Source organism: Zootoca vivipara, chromosome 3 (genome assembly GCF_965207765.1).
Source record: "Zootoca vivipara chromosome 3, rZooViv2.hap1.1, whole genome shotgun sequence".
Classification (NCBI taxonomy): Eukaryota; Metazoa; Chordata; class Lepidosauria; order Squamata; family Lacertidae; genus Zootoca; species Zootoca vivipara.
Genome location: NC_142586.1, coordinates 104,446,155 through 104,468,819, shown reverse-complemented (window position 1 = coordinate 104,468,819; position 22,665 = coordinate 104,446,155). Strand labels below are relative to the sequence as shown.

General features: G+C 42.3%; 1 protein-coding gene across 11 annotated transcripts in view; it reads right to left on the bottom strand.

The window, feature by feature from the left end:
• ATL2 (atlastin GTPase 2) overlaps positions 1-17,104 on the bottom strand; it is a 28,420-nt gene extending 11,316 nt beyond the window's left edge. For 4 of the 11 annotated variants that reach the window (XM_088666805.1, XM_035111046.3, XM_088666814.1 and 1 more), the window contains exons 1-5: positions 17,006-17,104; positions 3,770-4,029; positions 2,579-2,713; positions 1,567-1,671; positions 468-518 (exon numbers count right to left, since the gene is read on the bottom strand). In XM_088666805.1, the coding sequence (XP_088522931.1) occupies positions 468-518; positions 1,567-1,671; positions 2,579-2,713; positions 3,770-4,029; positions 17,006-17,075 (621 nt within the window). In that variant the 5' untranslated portion in view covers positions 17,076-17,104. Of the gene's footprint in view, positions 1-467; positions 519-1,566; positions 1,672-2,578; positions 2,714-3,769; positions 4,030-4,444; positions 4,560-16,667; positions 16,758-16,882 lie in introns of those variants that run through there. The other 7 variants (XM_088666807.1, XM_088666809.1, XM_088666806.1 and 4 more) reach the window with 5 other exon arrangements.
• Between the last annotated feature and the right edge of the window lie 5,561 nt (positions 17,105-22,665).

The following is a 22,665-nucleotide window of genomic DNA, read 5'->3' as shown; positions in this document are numbered from 1 at the left end:
GAGCCTAGAGCTTGCCGATCAGAAGGTCGGCGGTTCGAATCCCTGCGACGGGGTGAGTTCCCGTTGCTCGGTCCCAGCTCCTGCCAACCTAGCAGTTTGAAAGCACCTCAAAGCGCAAGTAGATACAGCGGGAAGGTAAATGGCGTTTCCGTGTGCTGCTCTGGTTCGCCAGAAGCGGCTTTGTCATGCTGGCCACATGACCTGGAAGCTGTACGCCGGCTCCCTCAGCCAATAATGCGAGATGAGCGCCGCAACCCCAGAGTCGGTCACAACTGGACCTAATGGTCAGGGGTCCCTTTACCTTTACATTCCAAACAGCACTCCTTGAGATCAGCTACTAAAGGAAGTTTGCCAGATTCTGCTTACATGAATCCCCCCCAAAGAATTCTGACCTGTCCTAATTCTAATCCAAGTTCTACAGTCATGTTCCTTAGTGGGAGATCGTCATTGTTTATGGACGTATTTACCTGCAAATGCTGAAGATCATCTTCTTGAATGTTCTGTGATAAATTGTACACCTAGAAAACATGTTATTAGTTTTTTTTTACATTTCTGCAACAGATGTTATACATTTTCCTATTAAAAAATACACCAGCACTGCGTGAGTTCCTACCCAAACTAACAATCAGGGATGGGGTCACACTGTCCTAAATCCTAGTCAGAATGCTTCACATCAGAAGTAAAAAGGGTTTTTAAAGCAAAGCAAACACTAGCATGATCACGTCAACTTTCTCAAGTTGCCTCGTGTCAAAAGTTAATAAATGCTAACCTGCGACAGCCACAGAAATAAGGAATCAAAACCAATGGGGTTTGGGTGGTTAAATTGCTAACCACTTCCTGCTCCTTTGTCCAGCGAATATATGATTCTGTTTAAATCATAAAAATGTAAAACAGAACCAATGCCAAATCAAATTAATTCTCTAAAATTGTTTGGCAAAACTAAAAATATTTTCAACAGGCATTGAAATACCAAAATTGTAGATGCCTGCCTACATAGGAACAGTTTTCCAAAAAACTGGTGACACTGTTCTAAAAACCTGACCAGATCCAAGACTGTTTAGCTTTAAGCAAAGCTGCTGTGTCATATGGCTTCAGACTGTGCATTTTGAAGCTGTAGCCTGAGGATATTTAGAGGCTACCACCACTTTGAAAAACATATATCCTTAGCAGTGTTCGAAACTCCCATTGTTCTAGGTGCATTTTGTGACAGGGAATTTCATTAGTGCAAGCAGTTTCTGAGCTCTGGGTGTAGTACTGCACCTAAGATTTCAGATGAAAACTGCAGAGTGGAAGGAAAAGAGAACCTTTTTCTACCTCCCCATTTCCAGCTACTGTACTCTGAAGACTGGAGAAGAGACTATCTTAAGAGTATTAGAGGGGTGGACAGGGAAAGGACCATGTGAAAAATGAACATAATATTTTAGCTGTGGTTCATTCATTTTCAGCTTTGTATTCTTTTTATTAAAAAAGCATGCCTAGACATTCCGTTGTGGTGCCCATAACCTAGGTATAAGGTGCCATTTAGCTCCTAGCTTTCATATCTCAATTTTAAACACTGGTCCTTACCTGGACCGAACTTGTCATGGTGCTCAAAGCAAATACAGTTGCACAGTCTTTGATAGTTGATTGGCTATCAAAGGCACCTTGGGTATCCATTAGCAATACTGCAACCTAGAGAATTGTTGCCATTAAAAAGAAGCAGCAAAATTAGTAAACAAGCAGTTCTTACATCTCTATGCTAAAAACTTAAGTTATCCCAGCTGTCTTCTATTAAGCCATCTGAATTACCTCAATTTGGCTGTCATAAGATATATTCCACCAGCCAGAGACTGCTTTATTGGCAGCCTAAGGACTGGCCAAGTAACCCAGCCACCTTTCACTCTTGTTACAGGTAGGTAGCCGTGTTGGTCTGAGTCGAAGCAAAATAAAAAAAATCCTTCAGTAGCACCTTAAAGACCAACTCAGTTTTTATTTTGGTATGAGCTTTCATGTGCATGCACACTTCTTCAGATACACTGAAACAGAAGCAACCAGACCCTTATACTTAGTTGGTCTTTAAGGTGCTACTGAAGCAATTTTTTTACCTTTCACTCTGTTACACTTTGCTTTTTATGTACATGTTTATGCACTAGATTAAACCAGGATCCTAACTAGACTCTACATATGGCCCTACTTTCGGGGGTGGGGGTGCTATGATAATGCAACATTTGCACACACTGTTCAAGTACATAAATAGGTAAGCTTTAAGATTACCTATCAGCTTCATGCAACCGACATTCAGTAACAAGTTGTCTGTGTATCTTGTTTCAACTTTACAAAATGGCAGAATTTTTTTCCGAAAGTGGCAGGAAATAAGATATGCAGAAAACTTGGTAAAAATATATAATAAATTAAGCTAATATTTATTTCATAACGTTTATATGCTACTTGATTGCAAAAGAAACAAAAAACCAACCCCTCAAAGTGATTTACAAAAATTATCCAACTCTTAAGGAGAGAGAGCTAAGGTTTACCACAGTCACACAGTAATCCAACATACTTCAGACAGTAAACATCTGTCAGCTATTTAAAGTAATACCTTTGTCCCATCAGGCTTGGGAATTACAAACACTTCACTCCAAATCTGAATTCCAGTTGTTTCTCTCTCACACCCTCCTCTCCATGTAAACCCAGTCAAAGGCTCTTGGCTTCCACCTATCCAAGAAGATGATTCCTGTAACAGGAGTCACATACTTATTCAGTGAGTTAAGAGGTTCTAGGTAATCTTACAACAGAACACTTACAATGACTAGTCAGGGGGAAATCTTATTTCAATCAAAAAATGAATGTTTCAGTTTTGCAGAGCTTTCAATACCAGTCAGAAGTTAAAGTGACTGCTCTCAAAGAACACAATTCTTGTTTTCCCCCCATGTTACTTCAAGGACAGTATGCACATTTACAGAACCTATCAATTAATAAAGGCTTGCATATTTAAAAAAACCTTTTAAACAAGATGCAGGGAATTCCAAAGTGGTTCTCTGCACAAGTGCGGCCACACTGAAGAAGTCTAACCTACCTGCAGGAGGCAGCATGTATTCCTAAGCAACTCTCCCATCTTGTCTTTGCTGAGCTCACAGCAATCTAAGAGGTCATTGTTAATGCTAGTGTTCTTTCCAGAACTGCTGCCTGACTCTCTCAGCTGCAGAGATGCCTAGACTAGAACATCAAGAGATGCAAGTAGTGTCCCTCTATCACTGAGCTCTTCCCTACTCATAAAGGCACTGCTTGGTCACCCAAGTTTAAACCCAATGCTCCCTTAGCATAGCAAAGTGTTTCAGCTCACAGAAGGTAAGGCAACTGATTTTTGCCTGTTTTCCTCCCTCCTCCATATTTTAGTGTTTTTAGTGGCCCTGGGAACTACAGATAGAAATTAGCTAATAATCCTGCAGGTGTGGTTGTGTTTTCCACTACTGCAAAGTAATCACTGGACATAGGGGCCATATTCTGTATGGTATTCTCTGAAAAACCACTTACACCAAACTAATTTAGACCAAAATAATTATGCCTTTTACTTCCAAAGTCAGTTATTAGATCACTCTGTAGAAGCTACAAGAGTTTAAGAACAAACTGGGGTTTTGAAATTTTTATTTAGGGATGCATTACAATGAACCCTAAGAAACAAATACCTTAACATTTCCAGTTAAACAGTAGGACATAAATGTTTTGAATAAAACAGACTTGCATTCAAACTAGCTTGAATTTTCAAGCTGGTGTGCTTTAAGCTACTTACCTTGTTGTACATATACCTAAGCATAAAGTCCAAGAGAAAAGATTTGCCTTTACGGAATGCACCAGCTACAGAAACAACTACTATATTGAGATCTCTTATGTGTTCCTGAAGCAAAATTCTCTCCAATGCTGACTCATCCAGTTCAAAGTTATGATCGTCTTCATGAGCAAGAACAATTTGTATTGGGCATGGCTTCTCTGTAACCACCTCTTCCTCAGTATCCAAAAAGGCGTTCTCTTCTGCATCCACAAAGTTTTCTCCTAGGAAATAATTTTTTTAATATTAGATACATTCTGTTTCCAAATTCTGTTAGAACAATTCTGTTCATTTATACATTAAGTGAAATGGAATGTAGGCTTCTTATCATTAGGAAGGACAACTTTGATAAGTAATCTCAGAACAGCTGCCCCTTCAACAAAATTATCTTTTCCCTCCCGCTTACCACAGCAAGTCTAGAAAATATATTTTAAACCTGGGAAACAACTTTACAAGTTCTGTTTACCACGTAAGCTCACATGCATTTTAATTCTGTGTAAAGCCCCAAAACTAAGCAAACCACAATATAGAACACCTGATAGTCTTGGTGTCAATATTAAAGAAAACTATATAGTAGTTTTCTGTCTAGCTGAATTACGCTAAACACACATTTGGGAATCCACTTCTTAAATTTCTTACCATATATTTGCATGGTAAGGACAGATCGTGAAGCTGAGGCTCCATTACTTTGGCCACCTCATGAGAAGAGAAGACTCCCTGGAAAAGACCCTGATGTTGGGAAAGATTGAGGGCGCTAGGAGAAGGGGACGAAAGAGGATGAGATGGTTGGACAGTGTTCTCGAAGCTACGAACATGAGTTTGACCAAACTGCGGAAGGCAGTGGAAGACAGGAGTGCCTGGCGTGCTCTGGTCCATGGGGTCACGAAGAGTCGGACACGACTAAACGACTAAACAACAACAACAGTTCTGTTGTGCTCCATCTTGGGTCAGACTGAGACCCAATTTACCAGTTGAAGAACCAATGAACTAAATAGAATGCAACAGAACCTTCTGTTCCAAAGGCAGAACCACAAACCTGCTCTCATTGATGGCCAACTTTCTCTTTCCCACCATGGAACATTCAGAAAGCACTCTGCTTCCTTCCAGCCCTGCGTCAACTTACAGTAGGACAAAACTCATCGTAGTGTCCTGGTTTTATCCCACTGTGCCTGTGAATGTATTAAAGTTCTCTCTGTGCAGTTTTAGAATAAGAATTATTTTATTATGAACGGTGCAAATTCCTAATTTTTTTCTGGGTTCTTGTTGTCTTCTAAACATAGTGGCTATTAGTGTCAGTGTTAGAAATTCAGATATATAAGCTAGGTGCCAAATGGCTCCTTAAACCAGCATTGCAGTCACCAAAATGGGGTGCCTAGTTGCCATTTTTGGGCAAGATGGCTCTAAAGTCTTATTTTTCAAATGATTAGTGAAAAATGGTTGTCCACATGCTCTGGTTCTGCAATACTGTAGCAGAAGTTAGCAGTTTTAACCTGACTGACTTCCCTAATTCCTGAATTGTGCTGAATTAAGAAATTGCATGTAAGATACATGTTGACACTTGCATAACCTACAAAGTCCAACACTTCAGAATTAAACAGAGAAATGCATGCATAAAGTTTTCTGTGAAGGAGAAATACAGAACAGCATTTGTTAAGAAAATGACTAAAATAAATCTATAGAACCACAATGAACTATTGTTGGATATGGCACCATTCCATTCATTTGGGCACATGCAAAATGTTTACTCAAACCTTCACCCCATAAAGGAAGCAATTCAGATTACATATTAAAATTAGAAGAGTATTTGGGCAAGATACAATGTCATGCCAGCAGACACAATATGATTTCCATGTCGTCTACGCCTCACCACCCACAGAGGGCTACCCAATGTTCTAGAGAAAATTTTGGGTGGGCATTAGGGGAAGGGTAAATCCTGTTTGGGGACCCAGGTGGCGCTGTGGTTAAACCGCAGAGCCTAGAGCTTGCTGATCAGAAGGTCGGCGGTTCGAATCCCTGTGACGGGGTGAGCTCCCATTGCTTGGTCCCAGCTCCTGCCAACCTAGCAGTTCGAAAGCACGTCAAAATGCAAGTAGATAAATAGGAACCGCTACAGCAGGAAGGTAAACGGCGTTTCCATGTGCTGCTCTGGTTTGCCAGAAGCAGCTTTGTCATGCTGGCCACATGACCTGGAAGCTATACGCCGGCTCCCTCGGCCAATAATGCGAGATGAGCGCGCAACCCCAGAGTCGGTCACGACTGGACCTAATGGTCAGGGGTCCCTTTACCTTTACCTTTACCTAAATCCTGTTTGCCAAAGCAAAACACCACATTTGGTTAGCACCATTTGTATACAAGACAGCTCTCAGAAGAGGAAGTCAATACTTATCCGAATGCTGCATTAGCAGATGTTAGTGGTGAATGATATCCAATCTTAATCATACTCCAAGTAAACCCACTGAAATCAATGGGCTCAAGTCCATTTATTTCAATGTGTCTACACACAGTGTGGCTTAGTTGGACATCACTCTGTGCTTAAGGACCTCAAGGGGGTTTGCTGAACTTTTGTTGTTTAGTCGTTTCCGACTCTTTGTGACCCCATGGACCTAGCACACCAGGCACTCCTGTCTTCCACTGCCTCCCGCTGAACAAAACATGAAAAATTCACTTTTCAAACTTCAAAACAGCTGATTTTGCATTGCCTGAGATGAGCCAGGGGTTTAGTCATGCAGCTTGCATACTGTTTCCTCCACTTGAAGAAATTGGGGGTTTGGGGAGGTTACTGATACTTAAAACACACCACATACAAATCATGGCTTCTTTTTTGATTTTTGATTTTCTTTTTTCTTTTTGCTGTCAGCTGAAATGGATTGAGGGTCTAGTAATCTCTTGCACAATAGATTTTCAATATGAAACCTAATTCTGGTATTGCTATGCAAATTTTTCAAGAAAAATGTAACTGTTTAAATGGAAACATTTTTAGAAAAACAATTAGAACACTACCTTGGAAGATGTGTTTTATTGGCTTTCTTCCTGACATAATGACAAGGAATGCACTGCATTCCACAGCCTGTAGTTCTGTGCCAATGGCTATTACTGATAATGGATCTCAACTACAACTGAATACAGCAGTTGTCTGGCACCAACAGTTTGATGTTACCATGGGCATTTTTGGGTGACCTGCTTCTGATAATTATTCATTCATGCTGCAGAAAAGTATTTAGATTTTCCCTCAACATCCCCTTCCTCCCACCTTTAAGGTTTAATTATAACCAGTGCTGTAATATTGATCTCTATATGACAAAAAAACCTTCAAATAAAGTTCCAAATTTAGAAACACAACTCCTCAAGTAACCAAAAAATGTATCTGAAATAGAAAACTATGTCTTATCTACCCAGGTTTTTACTTTAACTAGGTACATACGAGTAGTCACCAAATTGCAGCTTTTATCACAGTAGTGCAAGCATTATTCATACTATCTTTAGGACTCTGCTTCCCTGCAGATTTCTTACAAACTGAAATCTAAGTAGTTGTTCCATAAGTCTGATTAGAAACTGCTTTGATTAGGAACCCCCTATGTATCAGGTGACAGGTCTCAGAACAGAACAGCCAGTAAGTTCAATAGACAATGTTCCTAGCAATGGAGATGAAACACCAATAAAAATTCAAAGTAGTGAGTAGAAAGGACCAGAGTTTCTATAGCTTAGGGAGGGCTACTCTTATAATAAGTGTTTTAAACATGTCATAGGTATCCCAATAGAATTCTTTAAATGGTCACACTGATATGCTGTTATAAAAAGCCTTATCTATATGCACTGAGCATCTTCCCCACCAATTTTCTCAGCGGCACAAATAAGTGATCTCCCTCTTATTGGATCTGTATTAACTTTCAGGTTGCCAAATTTAAGCATCCCTGCTGCATGGATTATGGACCACTTCTGACACACTTTCTAACACACCCTAACTATCTCATCTTTATCCTACTACTTTTTGGTCAGAGTCCAACAAGAAAGCAACACAAGATCCCTTTCCCCTACCTGGATCCAGTTGCATGCTAGAAAATATCTACATTACAGAATAGTTGAAATATGGCACTGCTAGTACCTTTAAAATAAATAATTTCTTAGCCCAAGGATACTGAAAACTCAATATTATTCTTCCAAGACAGCATCCCACAGGCTAAACCAGTCATCTCCTCCTGCCATTCTCTAAACGCTAGTCCACAACTTAAACACTAATAAGTCACTCCCCAACACTGTACTAGACCAACAGAAGAAAGTCCTACTTCTAGTTGTTACTGGACCTGTCAGTGTATTAGACAGAGCTGAACAAATCATGAAACATTTTAAGCAACCTGAGACCTTCAGCAGGACGTAGCACAATTTAACAGCAAATCAGAATGATATTGTAACACAGTCTCAGCTACTCAAGTGGGATGAAGTGCTGTTTACGTAAGAAGATACCCTGACCTAAAAGCCTGTATATTCTGGCCAATTTAAATATGCCATTGCTACACACTTCCTCAGAGCATGGTGTACTGTAGACAGTCCCAGAAGCAACCAGGAGTCTTTATGACTAACAGTCAGAGTTAGCTTGGTTAGACAAAACTGTCACAGAAATGGCTCTGAAACAGTTGAAGACACAAATATTTCACCATTTCATGACTTTTGCTAGGAGGCATTATGCCCTTCTTTGTCCACTTTTTATTGTATTTAACAGTAAAAAAGAACATTTATTTGACAGGGTATGGTAGAGCCATTTCAACTGCTCATATATCTGCAGTGGCAGTGGAAACAGTCAGAGTTTGTTCTTTAGCCAGTGGTTGTATAATTGTTCATTAATGTTGGTTATTGTATTTTAAAATTTATTTTTGGTATTATACTTTTATCCATATTGAACGTTGCCTAAAGTGGTGTCTCAGGTTAACAACAGTTTCAGGTTAAGAATGGACCTCTGGAACGAATTAAGTTCTTAACCAGAGGTACCATTGTAATTTGAAGAATATTTGCTTGAGCCATATGAGGAAAGTAGATAAAGAACAATCAGTTTTAAAACAAAACTTTTTCTGGTCTAGTAACCGACTTTAAAAAATAATCTCAAAAAGAAAAATGTTAGTCCCTACCTGATGGAACTAAGCCACATGTTATTTTGGTGAGATCTGCAGCCTCCAAGAACAGGCATAGTTGCAACATGAGCTTAAGCTAGGCAAAAGCTATCTGGCACAAGCAACCATGGTTAAGCATAAAACCAGGGGCACATCCAAACTCTAAACCTGCATTTTCAAGGCAGGTGCTACCCTCTTAAACTATGCCCAAGACAGCTCTACTGACCAATACCATCTCTATCTTGTCTGGGTTAAGTTTAAATTTGTTTGCTTGCATAAAGTCCATCACTGCAGCTCATAACCTGTGAAATCAACACACCAATTTTAAAGCTGCTTGTCATCTACTGAATCCAGCTGTGTGGTCTTGTACTCTTCTATTCTGCATAACAAAGGGTGCTGGATTATGCTCCTTGGCAGTATAACGGCTGAGTTGCAAATATATTTTAAGTGTTATACATGTACATGTCTATACATTTCCCACCTCAAGAATACCCAAGTTACAGAATGGGAAATGTTGCCCTGACCAGGGGCCAGATAAATTGCTTTGGGACTACATCATGCCTACAGGCTCTCAGTTGGTCATCCCTAGATTAGATATTACAGCTAAGATCAAAAGTTCATATGTTACTATAGCAAGAATGCCCTAGCTAATGTTTCCTCAGAAAATGTCCGGCTTATATAACAAGGATCAATTGACAGTTACTGACCAGCTTTTCATAGCAGCTGAAAAACAAGAGCATGGACTTGATCTACTACTACAAGTCACAGCATATGGAACTCAGTATGTTGCATGACCAACAGAAGTCTCTTTACACCTTTAAGGAAGAACACATTGTACAATCATGCTTATTTATTATCACGTTAAATGCAAAGCCTGCAATTTGGGTCAAAGAAACAAACAAACAGAACCTGGTCAGGTCTGATTACTGCACCCCTTGAACATACAAGTTGGTTGGTTGGTGTTGGGTAGTAGTATTTATGGTAAACAGTTGTGACTATTTAAACATCTGGGCATTTTTTAGTAGCTTTTTAAAATAAGCCTGGAAAGACTTTTTATAAGCCTGGAAAGAATTTAATGTATTCCATCCAATTTGTAGTCTCTGGTATGGAATATTCAAAGTTTAGGCTCAAGATTTCTCAAATATCCCAATGATTGGACAACTGGAAGTATTATGTTGCTGTGTAATTACATTACCCAAACACAGCATGATGTGTATAAATCTTTATGGAAATGGTGCTGTATCCTAAAGCTTCAACACAAATGCCAGTTCTTGCTATTTTTCCTCTTTCTGGAAAGCTTACTGGAAGCAGTGGTGAGCAAAAGTGGATAGAACGCATGGCATTTCTAGTTTGCTGACCTAGTGAACTGACCCTAACTTGTTTTTCAACATGTTGTCTTCCGCTGTGTTTATTATCAAACGCTAGAAACATGCCTAAATGGCAGGAATGCACACCAAATTCAAAATGGTACCCAAACCAGCTTCTAATAGGTTTCTGACAATAGCACAATAAATATCCTTCATATGTGACAAAACAGCATTAGTCAGCCTTTTAAAACACTTCAGCAGCTCAGTAAGCCAAAGCCCGAAAAGATCACCTGAGTTCAAAAGATTGCCAAGCTGACACTATCAGACTACACTGGGTAGGAAATTGTAGGACAGCAGTGACACTTCAGCAAATGCCTTAGATCTCGATGCTGCCATGTGATGTATTATGCCGAAGAGAGCAGGTGACATATGCAAGAAAGGCTTAAAGGCAGGTACCAGTACTTTGAAATAGGCCTGGAAGCATATTGGCAACCTGTACAGCTCCTTCATGTCAGGAGCCCTGTCACTGCGTTTTGGACAATTAACTTCTAGGCAAAGCAGGCACACATAACTTGCAACCCAGTTTAACCCAATGGCTACATCTATCATTCCCAGAAGAAAGATACAGCAGACACACCAAGCTAAGCAGAAATAAGGCACTACCTGCTGTATACCAAGCAGTAGATCTGGGTCCAGACTTATCTTTAAGTTGCTGCACATAAAAAAGCCCTGCTGGAGCATTTATTTATTGATTTTTATTTATAAATAAAACTATTGGACAATTCTGAAATAATCTGCAACTAATTGACATATTGATGTATATATGTATGGTGATTGATAGCCGGGGCATTTTAAACAGAATTGCTTATATATGCATTGTTCATAAAGGAAATTCATAGTATCTGAAGAAGTGTGCATGCACACGAAAGCTCATACCAATGACAAACTTAGTTCGTCTCTAAGGTGCTACCGGAAGGAATTTTTATAGTGTTTTGTTACATGTTGCTTGCATATAATTAAATTAAAAATTAATGGAAAACATTTTTTTAAGGAATGGGTGGAAAACAAGACCCCTGCTGGATCAGGCCAGAGGCCCATCTAGTCCAGCATCCTGTTCTCACAGTGGCCATTCAAAAGCCTACAGGAAGCCCACAACCAGGGCCCAGGCAAAACAGCACTCTCTTCCCTCACAATTTCTAGCAACTGGTATTCAGAGGCATACTGTCTCCAACAGTGGTAGTAGAACTTGGCCATAACAGCTAGCAGCCATTGATACACCATGATTTTGTCTATACAGGCAACTCCCATTCTGCATGCATTAGAAGAATGTGTGACCATGCACGCTTGCATCGCAGCAACCCAGAAGTGACTGGAAAAGGAGATCTTGTGGGCTTACACGCGCTCCGGCAAAGTGCATGGGGGTCAGGAACGCACTCCCTGTGCAAAACAGTTGTTGCCTGTACTGGTGACAGGGTATGAAGAGAGCCTATTCCTTGAATCTCTGGTAAATGACCTACACCAGTAACTGAACAGGGAAGTACATCCCAGCTGGTTCTGCTGGACCTCTCAATGGCTGTTAATGTTGCCTGTGACATTATTCTGGGTAGGCTGGCCAGGATAGGGTAGGGGCATGACTCTGTGATTGTCCTAGTTGGGAAGGAACGGTAAGGTGAGTGGTGCTGGGACTGAAACTACTGATTGTTCAAAACCAGGATTGTTTATTCACATGCAATGCTAAACCAAGTCCTTATTCTGGCCACATTAGAGGAGAGGTGTATTTATGTGTGCGCGTGTGTATGCCTGATACTCCATGGGGGTTTGCTGTGTCCATGTAGCACAGAGGTAGGAAGCCTTCTTCAGCCCAAGTGTCATGCTTTCATTGGGGAAACCTTCCAAAGGCTACATACAAGCAGTGGGCAGGAGCAGGACAAGTGAGTACAGCAATTGATGTGCCTTTTTTCTTTGCACTAGGATAAGGAACTCTAGATCAGGAAAAGCCAACATAGTGCATTCCAGATGTTTTAAACTACAACTCCCATTAGCCCTGCTAGCTGGAGCTGTTCTAGATGCTGCTGGACTACAACACCCACAATCCGTGACCACTGGCCATGCCACAAGGTGGAATCCAACAACATCCACAGAATCACAGATTCCCTATCCCTGCTTGTACGTGAGTTATATTCCCTTTACACAAACGTCAGGTTTCTACACATCTCTCCATCCAGGCAGGCAGCATTATAATTCAAAAGCACAGAGTCAAGTCACACAAAAGCACCTGAAGGCATAATGAAAGGCCAGATAGAGAGGCCTGGAGGGCTGTATTTGGCTCCTGAGCCTAAGGTTCCCAACACCTGATATAACACTAAACCAGTGATATCTAATGTGATGCCCTCCAGACTCTAGAAGCTTTGGACCACATCATCCCTGATCATCAGCCATGTTGGCTGGGGCTGATGCAAGACATCTGATGGACACCAGATTGGAGAAGCCTGACTTTAGAGTTATATGCGAACCAGACAAGCAACTGGATTATCTGTCAATTACTATTCCCATTGCTAGAAGATGTATCTGTAAACAAGTTAATGAGTAGAATTCAAGTCATGCTACAAAAATGTTCCACCTGCACAAGCTTATCAGTTTGCCAGGTAGAATGAGCCTCCTCCCCCTCAGTCCTGGGGGGCTCTTCCAACCAACCTAGAGCCAATTTGGGGGGACAGTGGGCTGAGAAAGTCCTGTTGTGCAAGCAGAAGTCCTTGTGCAGGGCTTTCGCTGATAGGGTTTATTATGTGACTCCTGCCCTATATGGGGAGGACAGAGAGAAGAGAATCTACAAGTCTACCAGTACAGTACATGGTAGCAAAGAGTTACAGCTAAAAGTTTAGCAGTGAAGACTTAACTGACATTTGTACCCCTCATGCAAGTGTTTTGTAACACACAGTTGACACCTGCTGGTACATCCTCATCAGAAGTTGTTAGTTTGCTAATACTTGGGATTAGGTCATTAGAGAGAAGTAAACGCATTCACATCTTGTGTAAGATCCCAACCCGTATAGCTCAATTACAAGCACTGTGAATGCAAGATTTCTGATACCCTTCATTCCAGATCACCCTTTAACAAGCCACCCAAAGCACTCTGAATAACTTCATGCAACAGCTTTTGATAATATAGAAATTAATTCCAGAAAAAAACAATAAATTGCAGGTTCTTCAGACTGGAACTTTAGAAAGCAAATTTGATGCCTTTTTCTGCTGTAACCAAGGAAGAAGTTTGTTTCATTTATAATTTAAAACTAGGTGATATGCTCACAGATGAAGGTTAGAACTTTAAGTGTATGGGTGTTACAAGAAGTCACAACTGTAGTGCAGATATACCATTTAGGAACTAGTTTAAAATTAAATTTAATAGAAACTAATGGACAAAAAATTAGTTTAAAATTCTATCTCAAAACATTTTTGCTATTGTGACAGGGAGGCTTTTAATGTTTAATAGATTACTGTGTTCTATTTTTCTGTTGGAAGTCGCCCAGAGTGGCTGGGGAGACCCAGCCAGATGGGCAGGGTATAAATAAAATTATTTATTATTATTATTATTATTATTATTATTATTATTATTATTATATGAACCCATAAAGTACCCCATCCAGCAACTTTAAGCAAAATTGCTAGAGGTATACAACACTAGACGTTTTGCCTGGTGACAACACTAGTATGTTGGGATAAGGTGTCAGAATGCCAGGTACCCAAGATGAACAAATATGTAGTACAGTATGTGCCTATACATGTTTTACCAGGGATCCAAAAAGTTTTCACTAAATTTTGCAATAAACCTCCATTCAGTGTCTTCTGGCACATGCAGAAGAAGCAGGAGGAAATAAAGGGTTAGCTTTACACTTGAAACTTTAAAGCTACATACACTTCTCACCACTTCCACATGCCTCTAAAGTACTGCTGAACTAGTCAAGTGACAATGCCCCCCTCATTTTGGATGTGCCAGAAAACTTTGCCATGGGAAGAGGTTTCACTTCATGCCCTTCCACAATGTGATTGCCAGGCAGATTCCTGGCCTCAAGTGTGGAATTTAATTTATTCAGAAGCATTTGATCAAGAATGCTTTGATGGTGTTTCCTGCTTGGCAGGGGGTTGGACTGGATGGCCCTTGTGGTCTCTTCCAACTCTATGATTCTATGATTTCTACTGAGTTCCAGAGATGCTTACTCATGTAAGCTCTCCAAAAGTCTACAGTCACACATTACTTACCCTTCCATGCCCTTGAATTTGCTTTTTTACCTGTGTGGCACTTGTTACAGAATGGACATACGTACCAGTAGCTCTGAATATGTTCATACACTAAAACTTCCAAAGGCTTTATTTTGGGTAAACTGCACACACTTTTAGGAAAGTTTGTAAGGAAAAAAACTTTTCCAGAAAAGGGGTTGATTACGTAATTCAGTTTCATGCTTAGCTTTAAGTGTTAAAATAAACCAGCTACTACAGATGCCACCAATTATTTAACAGATTTGTTTCCATTAGCTTTCTAATAGAACAGAATTTCCCCTGAAGAGAGACTATTTAAATATTTCTAAGTTACACACATAATGGTGTCAAAGCACTATCATTTGCCAGGTTTATTTATGGAAAGAAGTGGAACAAGCATTATACAAGCAAATCCCCCTAGTGGTTTGGCAACAAACCTGCATAAAAGTTTATCACATGATGTACACAAAAGCAAGACTTCTTGGGCACTTGCCAATTTGGACCACATTAGAGGGGAAAATAAGGTCTCCGGTTATCAGTTTGATTTCATATTTCTTCCCCTGACCCACACAACTTCTCAGATGCACCAAAGACATGCAAATGCTAGTTTGGGCATGTTGCAAGAATACATGTGTATACATACAACAGCATAACTGAGATTCTTTTCCATAGTAGAAAAAGCAGGAGTGAAAGAGAAATTACTTTTGTTAAGAAGTAGGTCACAGTATACAAGCTGTGAACATTGCAATCAGACATTTCTCCATGCAACACTGCATCCAAAACTACCAATCATGGCTCCCAAGCACCAGCCAGAAACAGATCTCCCCATTCACAATCATGAAGTTAATACCTTACACACATTAAGCTCTGCTACAGTACCTTTCCTCCTAACACTGGCAACTGAAAATCTCCAGTATGGCATATTTTGAATATATTGTTGAATATATATACACTTGATATACATTAGCCCTACAGTCTAACACTATTGTGATCTACTACACTTGCCAGCAGTACAACACACATTTCCCCGTATCACTGAAGTAGACACTGAAAAAAGTCTAACATCATACATCAAAAGTCTTAGTTATGTGGTCCACATAACCAAACTATTCACCTATTCAACCTTGAAGTCATGAAGGAGGGGCACAGATAATAGCTGAGCACATGTTCTGAATGTAGAACCTGCAAAACTCAAACCTGACATTTCCAGGTAGAGCTGAGAGAGACTCATGTTTTGGGAATCTTATGCTCTGGAGCATAGCTGCCAGTAAGTGTAGACCAGGAGTGGGCAGAATATAAACTGAAGTGAATAACAGGTGATCAGCAAGAATTCCAGCTCCCAGTTGATTATATTCTCTCCTCTAAATCAGGCAGCCAAGCTGAATAAAGCTTGGGGGGAAAACCAAGAGCAAATATTTGTGCATCTGAACTGTGAACTCAGTTCTAGTTCTGAAAACAAATCCCTGGACTGAGGATGAATCAAGTATGCTCATTAACTCTGGGAGCAGGCTGACCCCACCACCTCCACTATTTTGTCCTTGGCTCCATATGGTGGATCTCATGAGTTCAGTAAAGAAGCAGTAGCAGTAGCAGTAGCAGTAGCAGTAGCAGCAGCAGCAGCTCCCCCTCCTCCTCCTCCTCAATAAAACTGAAGTCTGGTGAAGACAACACCGAGCTAAAAGGTTCAGGGGTGTGAGTTGGTATAAGACACCTTCTTATGAGCAAATCCTCCACTTCGCTCCAGAAGCACTTGGGAAGGAGGCCACAAACTCACATGCCCCGCAGACCAGCCAGCCTCTACCACGTGGGGCGCTGGCTCTTTCCACCCGGCTCTGTGCACTCGCCAGAGCTTGCAACACAACATGCCTCCGAGGCACTGCTCTGTGTGTGTCTGTGCAAGACACATACATATTCTCTCTTCTCTAAGGGGGTGGGGGAGAAGAGTGGGGCCAGTCGTAGCTATTCCTAATCCACGCCAGCATGGCGGCGAGAGATCCTACAGATCTTTCTCCTCAACGCACCAGCCACGCTGTGTCACCCGCCTCCTCCCTGGCCCGTCTAATGTACCTAAGGATTCCCCTTCCTCAGCACCTGCAAGCGCAGCCCCGCCAGCAGATGCCAACGCCCTCCTGGGGGCAAGGCGGCTGCCCAACCACCCACCGACCGCCCCCGAGGAGGAGGCGGCCTTACGGCACCCACCCTGCTTCCCCCAGACCAGCAGAGACCGTGCCGCGGCCTGTCCAGAGCGGGGAGAGGCCGAGGGACCTCTCCCTTCGCGCTGCCGTCGGCGCTCTGTTCTCCCCCCCCCTCTCTCTCTCACACACACACGCCCCTCGGCTCGTCCTCCCGCCACGCTGCGCCCCTGTGAGGGAAGCCAGTCCCGCCCGCAGCCGTTACGGGAGGGAGAGAGAGACCGGGGGACGGGGAGGCAGCGGGGGAGCCCTAGGCCCCGGGCCCCCGCCCAGAGCGGTGAGGCTCCGCGCTCTTCCCTCTCTTGTCGTCGCGCCTTCCAGAGCCCAGGCAGGCGCCCGGTTTACCTGCCACGTCCGGCTGTAGCCGGGGCAGCTCTACTCGCTGCCCGAACCGAGCCGCGTCCCCTTCCGCCATCTTGTCCAGGTTTAAAATTAACTCCCCGTGACGTCAAACGCCGCCGCGAGCCCTTTATCGGCGCGCGTGCCGAGCTCGCCGAGGTGGTCCTAGCGCCGGCATGATCTTCCTGCGCGCGGCGCGCTCTCCCTCCTGCTCCCTCTCTTCTCCCCCCTCCTCCTCCCCCCGTCAACCGACAAGGCGCCTGCGCGGTTGCACTGGCCGTTTCCCGCTCGCCTCGGCTCTTCGGCTGGCTGTCGCAGCCGTAGGCAAAACGACGCCTCCCGGGTCCTAAAGCCGTTGTTCATTATATCCCGCGCGGAAAAGTCAGTAGGCTACAGATTACGTATTTGTTTCTTCCTTTCATCTTTGGGCCCCTACGAGCTCAGCCACTGGTCTTGTTTGCCGTGACTGCGGTCCAATCGCGGAAAGATGTGAGAGTTGAAAGGGGTGGGGGGGCCTCTGAGCATGCACAGAGTGCATTTGTTCCCTCCCCCCATCAATAACCAAAGTCTGACCTGGTTTTTAAGCAGGTGTTAGGAAAGAGGTAGAGGGGATTCCAGCTCATGGCAGGCGAGATCTCCAACTTTATTTTAAAAAAATACATTATAAGGTACGTACAGTGATGATCAAAGTAATTTGCAGCACAATCCTATATGCATGCCTACTCAGAATTAAGGCCCATTGAGTTCAGTGGGGCTTATTCCCAGGTAACTACAGGAGTGCAAGTGCACCTTGCAATCTTATCCAGTACCTACTTATCAACAGTTTAACTGTCATTCACTGAGGATGCCATTTTGATGCAGAAAACAGAATCCTCACTACCACTTGAGTGAAGTGAGTAATTTTTTTGTTTCCTTTTCCCACAAAGCCCCTGATGGTGGAAGCTTCTGTTTTGTTTTTAATTGTACCTCTACCTACACATCCACCTTGAATTCAATGGGGCTTATTCTCGGACAAATGGGGATAGGATTGCAGCCTTGAACAGCAAAGTAAAGACATCAGTTCCTACTGTTTACTTAAGTACGTTTAAGTTTAACAGGACCTGGATTTCTTTTTGCATCAGGCAAGTCCTAACTTTCCTCCTCTGTTGTGTGGCAAGCCACAACCTGGGTATAGGACAAGGCTGGGTGGGAGAGAGTTCAGTCTGTGCTCAACACAGAGCTCTGAAGTTACTGACATGAGGATATTGGCTCTTTGAGGAGAAATAAAGTTGCAAAATAATAACACAAAAACCCTGTTAATGCAATTTTGCATTTAGTATAGTAGGTTGCCATCTTGCTTGGGAATTGTCCAAATTTCCTCTGCCTGAGCAGATGCCAGCTTCATAGTTTTGGCACCACCACAGATCTTTTGAACCCATTCATTAGTTTCTGAGGGTTTGTGGCTCTTCTTCTTTGCATTTAATAGGAGGGATCTAATGTAAAATGAAGGAGAGTAGGACTCACATTTTCTCAGGCACAGCAATCATTCTATGAATGGAAGGGGCTTCCATTCAAGGAGCCAGCTGGATCGGATCTCCCTTCCCCCCAATATTTTTCTCAGCTATCAGCAGATTTGCTGTCAATTTCTGCCATTTGTTTGAAGCAATCGCCTTCAAATAATCAAAGCATTATCTGTGGGTCCCTTGATAATTTTTCCCTGTAATCCTGATTATAAAAGCAAATAACTTGTTCCAGAAAAATAGCTATACAGGGTTCACAACATATGTCATGTATATTTTTGAAGAGAAAATATTAAACTCAAATCCATATTTTTTTTACTTTGGTCTTGTGGACGTATCTTTTGGGATGTGTTGGGAGGAAATTGTGTTACAGAGAAAGTATTACCACAAGGAATGTGATAAGAGCTTCACTGTCACTTTCACACATGAAAATTGTTACTTCAGCTTTGAAATGGGAGAATTGTCTTCCAGCGCTGTGCCCTTTGAATAGAGAATGCTCTCTGTGAGAGTGTGTTTGTGCTAATTCAGAAAGAAAGCCACTGATAAATTAGGAACAAATATTAAAAATTAAAAGATACACTACTGGTTATAGAGTGCTTTTTTCAATCTTGCATGAACTTGCATACCGTACTTCTGTTGTGGCATAAGATGATTATTTCCCTGCCCCCCAGATAGTATGCACTATGCCTGGGTTCAGCGTTCCTTCTTCCAAGAAGTGGCAAGCACTGCATTATGCTATCTGAAATTACTGTCTTTAAAAATATCACTACACATTCCAGACAACATCAAGCACTGTTAATGTCGTACTGATTCCAACTGCAGACCTATAGAATGTGCTTAAATTTATCCTACTTAAATTAGTGAGGCATTTAGAAGTGTTTAACTTGGTCTAGATTGTGGCAGATATATTTAGAAAGGGGACACGTTGCAGACAACCTAGTCGGAGGAGTGGAAAGAGGCTGGGTGACTTTCTAAAACTGATGACATTGGTGGAAACCAAGCACAGAAAGAAGATTCTAAAAGTGCTTCCCAACTGGCGGCTGTTTGTGGGATATTTTCCAGCTGCTAATAATGCCCAACTCAGAGCATGAATTAAGATAGATTGAGAAAGCCAATTCCATGAGTAACCTGTTCACTTATATAGGGTCTGACACTTCTGTTTCTAGTGTATCTGAAGAAGTGTGCATGCACACGAAAGCTCATACCAAAATATAAACTTAGTTGGTCTTTTAGGTGCTACTGAAGGAATTTTTTTATTCTGTTCATTTATATATGAGAAGATCCATTCAGTTCTTTCATGATGTTAAGATTGCTTTGGGAGGAAGAATGCAGTTTAAAAAAAAATTAAAAAAATCTTTCACGCCGTGACTTAAAAGCTATGTTGCTAGGGATCTGGTACCATGAAGGTCACCATAGTTCTTAGTCCATTCTGACTATCTTTGCTTCTTGAGACTGTTCAGATATTGGTTCATTACTATTTTGCTTCTTATTCTTTGATTACTTTTTACAACTACCTCATTTTCAACCAACAGAAATGTAATTACAGTATCTATTTTTTAATATGCTGCTATTCATCAAAAAATAATAATAACACCAGACTGGTCTACAACAGCTATACATAAAATCATACAATGGTACCTCGGGTTGCAGACGCTTCAGGTTACAGACTCCGCTAACCCAGAAATAGTACCTCGGGTTAAGAACTTTGCTTCAGGATGAGAACAGAAATCGTGTGGCAGCAGCAGGAGGCCCCATTAGCTAAAGTGGTACCTCAGGTTAAGAACATTTTCAGGTTAAGAACGGACCTCTGGAACGAATTAAGTTCTTAACCAGAGGTACCACTGCAGAATAAAAACAATTTTAAAATCAGAGATCAGCTCTCTGCTGTGGAACGATGTGTTCTTAATTGCCCACATGAACCTAATGGAATATAGAACTTTTCATCAGGCGTTTAAAAAGTTGAAACAGAAGGTGCCTGTTGAAATTCTGTTGGCAGAGCATTCCACAAAGCTGGCCAGATGACACCAAAGGCTACCGGTTTCTTGTTGCTGTCAAAGGAGCCTCGTCAACTCAAAATAACAACTAACAACACCCCTGCAGATGGTCTCAGTGATGGATCTGGTATATAAGGGTTCAGGCCGTCCCTAAGGAACCCTAGGGCCTAAGTTGTTCAGGGCATAAGTTTCAACAAGGACGTCACATGGTGCCAGCCAGCTGCCCTCATCAGCATTCTGCACCAGCTGGAGCTGCCTCACCAGGCCCAAAGACAGCCCCACGTAGAGCTCATTGCAGTAATCCAGCCTCAAGGTGACCAAAGCAGGAACTACACCGGTCAAGCTATCCCAGTCTAGGAACGGCTGTCGTCGGCTAACCCAACAGCTGGTAAAAGGCATTCCTAGCCACAGAGGACACTTGGGCACCTAATGACAAGGATTTATTTAGAAGTACCTCCAAGATACACACTTGCTCCTTCAGAGGGAGTGCATCTGCAGCAGATAACTTTCCTATCTCCAGGACATGGGGACCACCCACCCAAAGAGCCTCTGTCTCCCCAGGATTCAAGCCCTCATCCAGTCCACCATTGTATTCAGACACTGATGCGGATATTGTCTCTCCTGATTCAGGGGTTATGGAGAAGTAGAGTTGTGTGTGCTCAGAGTACCCCTTGCTCCACAGCTCCTAATGACTGCTTGATGAAACCTCAAAGTCAGGGATTGAAGTGGAAATTGAGGAAGATACTGGAGCCCCGCATCTAAAACACAACAAGTTATCCCTCACTTAGAAAATGAACAGAGTGAAACTCCTTGTCTCTTCCCATTCATTTTATGTATTATTATGTTTATATCCCACCTTTTCTCCAAGGAGCTCAAAATTTCGCTCTCTCAATAACCCTTTGAGGTTTCTAAGCAGAGATTGGATGGCCATCTGTTGTGTATGGTTTAGTTGAGATTCCTGCATTGCAGGGGGTTGAGCTAGAAGATGGTCCTTGGACCCCCTTCCAACTCTACAATTCTACGATTAAGCTGAAAGACAGTGAGTGGCTCACGGTCACCCAGCAAACTTCATGAGTGGTGATTTGAACCCTGCTCACCCACGTCCTAGTCCAGCACTCTAACCACTATGCCAAGCTGGCTCCCCATGTTGTCTGGGTCTAGCCTGCATGCTATTTTCAACGTGCAAGAATTTCTTAAAACTGCTTGTGGTGCCTTGCCTCCACTGCTCCTATAACAGCAGCTCTCTCCTCATAATTTTTCCACACGTTGTAGAAAGTTTCCACATGAGCGCTATCGGTTTCTAGCTGCAGCTGCTGCTCTCCGCATCAAGTGGAGGAATCTTACAGAGATCACTGTAATACTTACGTACTTTTATTACAGTGCTTTCCTCTAAATCAAGGGTATGGAATCTGTCGCCTTCCGTTGCTGTTGTTGAACTACAGCTCCCATCATCCCTGAACATTGGCCATTCTGGCTGGGGCTGATGGGAGTTGGAGGACTTCCATGTGGAGGGAGACTGCCTTAGCAAATAGTGGAAAGATTATGTTCCTATCTAAGAAAAAATGGCACTGGCATAGGGAAGACCCAAGTAAAGTAAAGTACTACACTTGGGCAAAAAAAAATGAAAGGCACAAATACAGGATGGGAGACACCTGGCTTGAGAGCAGTACATGTGAAAAGGATCTAGGAGTCTTGGTAGACCACAAACTTGACATGAGTCAACAGTGTGATGCAGCAGCTAAAAAAGCCAATGCAATTCTGGGCTGCATCAATAGGAGTATAGCACCTAGACCAGGCATCTCCAAACCGGCCCTCCAGATGTTTTGGACTACAATTCCCATCATCCCTGACCACTGGTCCTGTTAGCTAGGGATCATGGGAGTTGTAGGCCAAAACATCTGGACGGCCGCAGTTTGGGGAGGCCTGATCTAGATCAAGGGAAGTAATAGTACCACTGTATTCCGCTCTGGTCAGACCTCACCTGGAATACTGTGTCCAGTTCTGGGCACCACAGTTCAAGAAGGATACTGACAAGCTGGAACGTGTCCAGAGGAGGGCAACCAAAATGGTCAAAGGCCTGGAAACAATAATGCCTTATGAGGAACGGCTTAGGGAACTGGGTATGTTTAGCCCAGAGAAGAGAAGGTTAAGGGGTGATATGATAGCCATGTTC